The 9760-nt window shown below is 38.7% G+C and overlaps 1 protein-coding gene across 1 annotated transcript in view; it reads left to right on the top strand.

Annotated features, from left to right (window-relative positions):
• Positions 1 to 9760, top strand: part of gpr83 (G protein-coupled receptor 83) — a 47633-nt gene that overhangs the window by 36944 nt on the left and 929 nt on the right. Inside the window, exon 4 of the mRNA XM_061718126.1 lies at positions 3738 to 3871. Coding sequence (XP_061574110.1) covers positions 3738 to 3871 — 134 coding nt within the window. The remainder of the gene's footprint in view (positions 1 to 3737; positions 3872 to 9760) is intronic.

Below are 9760 nucleotides of genomic sequence, written 5' to 3'. Positions count from 1 at the left end.
TACAAGCAATAACATCTTGTTCCACATGCAGATTTTTCTACTTATTTTAAGTGAAAATCTACTTGAAACAGGTGAAAATTGTTGTTTTTTCCAGTGATGAGTCTTGTTTTAAGTGTAATGAGATTTTTTTTACTAAAATTAGACATTTTAACTAGAAATAAGACAAATATTCTTGTTAAGATTTTGAGTTTTTGCAGTGATCCATTTTACTTATCCTGTGAAGGACAGAGTCATGTTGATAAGTTCAGAAAACAGTTTTTTTTATTGTTGTGTTTTGATGTATTTGATGTAAGCCCAGTGGATATTTAAAGCTTACAGAAGGCTGCATTTAACTGCTGCTATGTCATTCCTGCAGTATTTCTGCAGGTGTTTTGGTCAGTGCTATTATTTGTAATATATTATAGTATTTGTAATCAGCACAAATTATCTGTCGTTATGATAAAATCCACCATCCCCCCTAATTTTTTGTACTGCCCACAGCCCACCAAAACCTGCTTCGCGCTGTGAGCGGCAGGCTGGGCAAAGCCGTGCTCTGGTGGAGCTCCTTGTTTCAGCTTTGGAAGGACCTTTCAGATCTTGTTTCAGCAGCAACATTTGGAACAATGATGTTTAGATAGAGAATCAGAATGAATGTAAATTAAAACTTACATACACAATGTCTACCAGTTTAAAATATCTAACTTGTTGTTACGTTCTTCCAGGCCACTAGCTCCTCCCATTAGCAATACTGCAGTAGGAAGCAGAAAGAGGCTTAAAAACAAGTGTAACTCTCCTCCTTCTCCATCCATCTCTGTAACTCTCAGTATCTCGTCCTGCAAGACTTCTCTTCAAAAAATAAATAAATAAAAGAAGGTCTCGACTTTAAAATAGATGGACAGAAACACCATTAGTTTTGGACAAATTAATGCAACCACCAGTACCACTTCATAAGATGAAGGCAGCAGATGATCATTTAAATGATTATACATATAAATGAGGCCAAAAACAGCTGGTAACTAGATTTTGATGGCTTTGGATTGACTGACTTAGTCACTTCCACTGATCCCAGAGATGTGCAAATGTGAAAAAAATGTTTAATTTACGTTTTTGCTCTAAACTGGGTTATCGAAAAACCACCTCATGAAAGCGTAAAAAGGTTTTTGCTCCATTTGACAGTTTATTTTCAAATGTAGGTGTTTCCAGTAAAGGATTGTATTTGCGATATTTAGGTTTTGCGTAATTCTTGTGGTAATGGAAAGCTGAAATGCGAGTATGCCAAAGGGGGTGGGCCTGACAATGGTACTAGATAGTTACCTGTACATAGTTAGGCCGTGTATTTTAAAGTGCTCAGGTCTCAAGGCCTCAATTTATCTGAATCTATTAGCATAAAATAAAGTCATCCAGGCCATTATGAGACAAGTTGAGCATTTGCATTTATGAGTAATCTAAATTTATGTGCAAATACATTCTCCTTTCAAGCTTCCAAAACAAAGGTTTACTCACAGCAACCTCAAAACCATGAAGTGCATCACCTGTCAGTAAAGATAGACTGATGAGATCCTATATGCTAGTAAAATGAACGTAAACACCTGCTTGAGCATGCTGCTTGGGTTGGAGTCTTAGTGATGGTTTTAAAGTTTTCTTTTCTTAGAGTTCAAAAGGGTAGAAAATATAGTCTTTATTTGAAGCCACTGCTGATGATGACACATCAGACGCAGGAGTTGGAATGATGCCATGAATTTGCTTCTAAATAGAAACCATTTTATACATGACTCAAGAGAGCTTGAATGCGGTGCAGCGCAGAAAGCTCAGGTTATTCATGTTCTCCTCAGTTATTGATTGAATGAGCTGTTCTGACTTTGTGAATCAGCTCCTTATAAATGATTACCCTGATTTTCAGACATGCAGCCCTGTAGAGAGCGATGCCTGGTGAGGTCGGTGCACCGTCAACAAGATAATCAATCAAGGGTAAAGTTTATGTAGCTGCCCTCTGTTGCACTGGCATACGATAGTGAAGAAAGTGATAACTTAATGATATATTTAAACGAGGTTACAGCAGTCCTTTGACAAACATATAACTATAGAACAGATAAAACAGGTTGTAAGAAAATACTGTCCTTTTATTTAGAGAAATATAAAAAGTATCTAAAAAGTAGGTCTGTGTACTTTTCTGGAAAAGGCTATTAACATATTTTGCTTTCATTTGAAGTTACAAAATTGTCCGAAAACTATCTGAAAACTGTGTGAAAAAAAGAAATCTCAGTAAATAGACCAAACTGAATATATTATGTAAGTTATTTCTTCCTTTCAACAACTCTGCCTTCCCCTGAAGGGATGAAGACCTTGCTGTGCTTACATGCGGTCATATCGTGAATCAGAAGTTGTTTTAAAAACTGCACGACAAAAATGTGAAAGGTTCCCAAGAAGCAAAGAATGGCACAAAGTGTGTAGTTAGGACAATGCAGCGGTATGAAAGAGTGTGTGCCGCGCTTTTATTGAAAAACATTCCCATTTACTTTTTCAAAAACTGTCCTGGATAATGAAGATAGATGCAACACTCAGTACGTGAACATGCACTAACAGAAAGTCGAATTGTTGCCTTAATCGGACCGAATGATATTTAAAAGCCATGTTTACACCTTAGCAGGGCTTTAGTTGAATCGAACTGAGGCTCTTGAGATCGAGCTTTTAGTGCCAGATAATGCATCCTAATTCTAATTATTTTTCGGCATGTATACGCAACCCAGCCTTAGCCGAGCTAGCGACTGGCCCGGGACTCTCTCTACTGGAAGTGACGACACCATGAAAGCCAATATATCAACACAGTAGGAGAAGAAGAAGACGAACAACAAAGAACTAACTGGATAACAGAGGTGTCAAGTAACGAAGTACAAATACTTCGTTACCTTACTTAAGTAGAAATTTTGATTATCTATACTTCACTGGAGTAATTATTTTTCAGACGACTTTTTACTTTTACTCCTTACATTTTCATGCAATTATCTGTACTTTTTACTCCTTACATTAAAAAAAAAAGCCTTGTTACTCTATTTCATTTCGGCCTTTACAAAAACTATCCAGTTAAATTGCTCCATCCAGATAGAGTGAATTTGGTTGTGGTTGTTTCAGATGTTCTTGTCCAGTTTTGTTCTTACATCCGTTCCCTCAGATTCCTGCAACTAAACTTGGATGTACATTCCAATAAAGGTTAGGATAAATGATAACATGCCTCTGAAGTTTGACTTTTTGCACCATTACAATACTTATAGGCAACTAGTCATCATATCTCCTGCTCTCTGAAACACATGTTAATGCTCAATAGTACACATATATGGTTCTTTAATATATTTACATTATACTAAGATGCATTCATTTTCAATGGCTTTTTTCCCCCTTACATTACTTTTACTTTTATACTTTAAGTAGTTTTGAAACCAGTACTTTTATACTTTTACTTGAGTAAAAAACTTGAGTTGATACTTCAACTTCTACAGGAGTATTTTTAAACTCTAGTATCTATACTTCTACCTGAGTAATGAATGTGAATACTTTTGACACCTCTGCTGGATAACACCAACGCAAAGATGGCGCCACCAAGCATCGCAGATTCGAACGCACCTCACTCAATAATTGATTGTTGCCAATAGCTTGATTTAGATGTGGATGTGACCGCACTGACTGATCCTCCACATTGATCCAGTATGTGCAGTGGATTTTTATATTTGGTGATTTGTTTTTGTATTTTCTTCTTCTCCCAGATGATTTTACACCCGCTGAGACCGCGCATGACTCTGGTGCAAGGTGGCGTTTGGGTGGCAGTTATCTGGATAATGGCCACCTGCTTCTCCCTCCCACATGCAATCTACCAAAAACTCCTGACATTCACATACAGGTAAAACTGCAGAGCCTGACATTTCAGAAAGAAAGTTAATATTTAATAAGGCTGGCGAGAGAAATGGCTTTCTTGCAGCGCTCCCGTGGGGTGAAAGTAGGATTTGACTTGACAATTTGAATACATTTAGTTTTTGTTATTAATCCTTTTTTTTATTTATGAGAACATAGTTTTTAAATTGTGGCTTTGTGGATTGAGCAATTGTGGGAAACACTGAAGCTGTGACAGATACTAAGAAAAATACCTGTTGCATATAAAGTATATGTTTTCCAAACACTGAGGTGTACTGTCTGATTGTTCTTTGTATATGATGGGATGTTGATGTTCTTTCTCTGCAAGACAGTATGAACCCAAGGTTTTTTTTCTTGTTTTTTTCTTCATAAAATTAATTTAATTCGGTAAAGGTTGAGTAGGAGATGTTTTTCTCAAGCATTTATTGCTATATTACCTGGAAATCCAAGAACTGCAAAACATCGCGTGAGAGGGCAGCTCGGGGGGGTTAGCAAACCCGGACATTTCCAGTCTGACCTCAAAAGCTGAAGAGAGGAAGAAGAGTTAAAGACGTGTTTATGAAGCAACATGGCTTTCAGAAAATCAAGGAGACATTTAGAGGATATTTTACGGTGAACGCGATTATATGCTTGTGTGAAGAAGAACGAGAGTTGGCAGATTGTGTTGCGGAGTGGATCTATAAAGACCTGGAAGATTCAGATGAATCAGACATATGTAACCGTTGTTGTGCCTAAATGTGTTTAATTCGTCAGCTGAACATTGACAAATAGTCACCAAATATGTTAAAACATGAAGAATGTCAATCTGTGGCATTTGACTGGGGTTGTTTTCTGTGAAATGCACATCCTGTCCATTGAAATCTATCATCTTCCTGCTGACTTCGCTCATGACGCCATGTCTTTTCATCTTCCAGGTCTTCATACCTCTGCTATGAAGCCGCAACCAAAAGTGCTACCTATTGTTTCTTTTTCCCACATGTTAGTAATCCGTTTCATCATAAAACTTCCTTTAAATCTCAGGTTCAGGTTCAGGTTCAGGTTACTTTATTGATACCCAAGGGTAAACTGGTTTTGCAGTCGAGAGTTAAACAAGTAGCAGAAAACAGACAATCAGTTCAGGAACAAGACATTTAAGAAGAACACATACACATAAAACAAGAGACAGCTTCGGCTCGACAAAAGTGCTGCAGTTCATGAAATAAATATAAGAAATAAAAGACATGAGGCTAAAAAAGAATTAAAACACCAAGAGCAAAATTTCCTCCAAGTTAGGAATGGATAAGAGCAATAAGATAAAAACATTGTAAAATACATCGTGCTCCGAAAAGTGACTTGTGCAACTTTTGTGCAAACTACAGCTTGTTCACCAGTGTTACTGCAGCTGGAACAAAGCTGTTTTTATAACGTTTTGTTTTACAAAATGGGACTGACAACCTCCGTCCAGAGGGGAGAAACTGAAATTCACTGTGCAAAGGGTGTAAACTATCATTTAAAATGGTCGTGGCTTTCCGCTGTAACTGCCTGGTGTACAGGGAAGAAGGGTTCAGCTGTGGCTCACCTATCAGCTTACTTGACCATTTCACAATTTGATTCAATGCGTTCTTGTTTTTAATAGAAAGGCTTCCAAACCATGACACCAAAGAAAAAGATAAAATAGACTCAATAAAGGCACGATAAAAAAGAATCATCATGGTTCTGTCAACATTCCAGTAAGACACTTTTCTCAGACAGTGCAGACGCTGTTGTCCTTTTTTACAGAATCTTTTTTACAAATCTCTCCTTGATTTTCCTGCACACCGTGTGGCAAACTCTGTTTTGCTGCCCCCTCACGTGATGTTCTGCAGTTCTTGGGTTGCCCTAATACCTTTACACATCAACAGCAAACAATTAATGAATTAAATTATCTCAAATCAAAACAAAAAATATTGATCACCTGTGAAAATCAGCATCCAATCATTGTGAATGACTCAAGTAAAGTCATTGGATCGCCTGCTTACCAGAAAGCCTGGGGCCTCATTTAAAATGGACTGCGTAGGAGTCATACTAAAAGTGCACGTACGCTCAAAAGCCGAAAATGCGGCTACTATTTCTGTTATTCATAAAAAAGGTAGAGACCCGGTCAATTGTGGATCCTATAGGCCTATATCTCTGCTGAATGTTGACAGCAAGATACTGGCAAAAACACTTTCTGCCAGATTAGAACAGTTTCTGCCGAGTATCATTTCAGAGGAGCAGTCTGGTTTTATTCGAAACCGCCATTCATTCTCGAATATCAGAAAGTTAATGAATATTATATACTCCCCATCCTCTCCGAATACCCCCGAAGCGGCCATCTCTATGGATTCTGAAAAGGCTTTTGATAGAGTCGAATTTGGTTATTTGTTAGCGGTACTTAAGGAATTTGGTTTTGGAGAGACTTTCATCTCATGGGTCCAGCTGTTATACACCAACCCTAGGGCGAGTGTTTGTACTAATGATCTGAGGTCGGAGTATTTCCCTTTGACGAGAGGTACGAGACAGGGTTGCCCACTATCCCCTCTTTTATTTGCTATTTCCATCGAACCTTTATCTATTGCTTTAAGAACGTCACAGTTCCTTCGTGGTATAGTGCGGGAGGGTATAGAATTCAGGGTGTCTCTGTACGCTGATGACCTGTTGTTATATTTATCTGACCCGATTTCTGCTATCCCTCATGTTCTTTCTATTCTTAAGGATTTTGGTCAATTTTCTGGATTCAAACTGAACTATCAAAAAAGTGAATTCTATCCAATTAATGACAGTGCTAAACGTATTGCGCAGTCAAGACTGCCATTTCATATCTCGACCTCAGGATTCAAATATTTAGGTGTACGGGTTACCGATTCATTCTCCTCCCTCTTTTCAGCTAATTTCAAGCCTTTGCTGGAGCAAATTAAATCAGACCTCCAAAGATGGGATAGTCTGCCTCTGTCTTTGACAGGTAAAATCCAATCTGTCAAAATGACCATACTCCCAAAGTTCTCTTACCTTTTTCAATGTATTCCGTTATTTTTACCTAAATCATTTTTTAAATCTTTAGATCAGATGATTTCATCATTTATATGGGGTGGTAAACGGCCCAGAATAAAAAATTCTGTCTTACAGAGGAGCCGTGACGAAGGGGGTCTAGCTCTACCTAATTTTACTTACTATTATTGGTCAGCCAACGTTCAGAAAATGGCTTTCTGGTTTCATTCTCCTCAGACTGACTGGTGTGTGCTAGAATTTAAATCATGCCGCCCGGTCTCTCTCCCTGCGATACTTTACTCTAAATTACCCCTTTCACCAACTAAATTTACCCAAAATCCGGTTGTGATTGCTTCCATTAAGATTTGGTCACAGTTACGCTCCCACTTTAAATTTATAGATGGCTCCATAAATTGTTCTATACTTGGCAATAATTTATTTCTTCCCTCTTTATCAGACCCTGTGTTCGAACAATGGAAGGGTAAGGGTCTTATCAAATTTTCAGATCTTTATGAGAAGAATGTATTCTGTAGCTTTGATAAGATCCGTACGAAATATGATCTACCCCATAATGATCTCTTTCGATATTTTCAAATTAGAGATTTTGTTGTAAAGCAATTTCCCTCCTATCCTGAAAAACCGGCAGATAGACCATGGGACAACCTTCTAATATTGCATCCTGGACAAAAAGGCCACATTTCTGTAACATATCGATCTCTCATGAGACTGAATGAGCACCCTGTGATGAAAAGTAGAGCTAAATGGGAGGCAGAGTTGGGCGAGACTTTTCTGGACGAATGGTGGGATGAAGCTATTGATAAGATCAATACATCAACGTCGTGCGCTAGGCTAGGCCTTATCCAATTCAAAATCTTTCATAGACTTCACTATTGCAAATCTAAACTAGCAACGATATATCCCGAAGTTGAAGATAAATGTAATAGGTGTGCCCTCTCTCCGGCTAATCACACTCATATGTTTTGGTCTTGCCCCAAACTAGTAGGTTATTGGACAAATATTTTCAAGATTTTGTCTGATGTATTTGATATTCGTTTGGAGCCATCACCCCAGATAGCCATTTTTGGAATACCACCGGAATTTGGACTTTTGACCGCAAAACAGTCTAGAATGGTAGCATTTACCACACTGATAGCAAGACGAAGAATATTGTTGGGGTGGAAATCCCCAAAGCCTCCTTCTACTACCTTATGGCTCAAGGATGTTATGGATTTCTTAAAATTGGAAAAAATAAAATTCACAATTAGAGGTTCATTAGATAGGTTCTTCTTGAGTTGGCAACCATTTATTACCTATTTTGAAAATTTGAGGGTACTTCCAAAGGACTGAGCTGATGTCTGTTTCTTGTTGTTTGTTGTTTTTCATTTTTCTACCCCTAAAAAAAATAACAGCCCAATTACATTGGTATATAACTTTAATCTCTAGATAACCCATCTCGGTTTCGTTCTCACTTTATTTTCTTATTTAAGTTTACAGTCATTGCACTACTACTACTTTATGTCACTGTATTAGTGTTTTTTTATTTTTATTTATTTACTTCTTTTTTTTTTTCTTTTTTTTTTTTTAATTTTATTGTTGTTATTCGTTTTATTGTTTGCTATTCCCAAAGGAAATGTAATGATGATAACCATGGGGGGAGGGATGGGGAGAGGGAGAAAAAAAAAAAAAAAAGGTATGTTCATCTGTTTTGCTCTGTATTGTGGAAACAATCTGCCAATAAAAACATTTAAAAAAAAAAAAAAAAGCCGAAAATGCCGGGCGCAAAAAAAAATCCGGATCAATAAAACCATGTGCACGCAGATTTGCACGCAACGTTCCTTTATGAATCACAGACCTGCGCAGCTGAATCCGCCTCTAATCCCACCCTCTACACGCCCATAAATGCATATGGATGAGCCTGCTGAGCATGCGCAGTGGCTTCCTGCAGCCTGTTTGGTGTCAGAATGAATTAGAAGTAGCAGCCACCGTGACACTGACTTTCACGGAGACAGAGATGTTGTACATGATGTGGAGGACAGGAAAACCACATTATTTGGTGGTCACAGTAAAAGTTAGAATAAGTATATAAATAGTATACAATAAAATAAAGCGAGTGAGTGGCAGCACGCCGTTGCTGCGCTAAACGCCGTGAGTTCCCCGGCGCAACAGGGGGACACACGTCCCCCTGTCTTTTCAAAATCATGTTTTTTTTCCCCTTACTTTTTACAGTTTAAAAACTAACGGTAGGCTCAGCCTTAAATTGCAAATTATCAAGACACTGTATGAAAGCGATACGAAAACGGCCCCGCAGCCCCGCAGCCCCGCTTCACCCCCCCCTCCCCTCCCCCTCCTCCTCTCCCGTCTCCCCTCAGAGCTGCTCAGGGCGGGTTTATGTTTCTGCGTCACACAACGCAGAGCTTACGGCGTAGGTGCGCGTCGCCGCGTACCCTGCGTCGTTTTAACGCGGGACCCTAATTTAGGCACCATACACCTGCACGTAAAGGTTTCACACGCGCGTAAAACTCATATATATGAAAAAAAATCTGAGTCCCTTTAGGGGCTCCGTGGGGCTCCCTAAACGCAGCCCCTCATTTGTTCTGTCCTAAAGCGGGTGAAGAAGAGGCTGCAGCAGCAGCAGCAGCAGAGTCCTGACTGACAGCTTCACACAGAGGAACACGATCAGCGCTATTTTATTTTATTATTTTATTATTTTAAGTCTGATATATGTTGTGATGTGTGATGACATTATTAAGAGTATGACATGAATCTGGCTTCATTTCACCACCTCAATCCCTGCGTCGCCAGTTCCCCGTGTCTTAAGTAAATTCTTACGGGAGGGTGAGGGTTGCCGTAAAGATAAGCAGATTTTTCGGTTAGTTTTTTCTTTTTAGATCCG

This window comes from Cololabis saira, chromosome 1 (genome assembly GCF_033807715.1).
Source record: "Cololabis saira isolate AMF1-May2022 chromosome 1, fColSai1.1, whole genome shotgun sequence".
NCBI lineage: Eukaryota > Metazoa > Chordata > Actinopteri > Beloniformes > Belonidae > Cololabis > Cololabis saira.
This window is presented reverse-complemented; position numbering and strand designations above follow the sequence as displayed.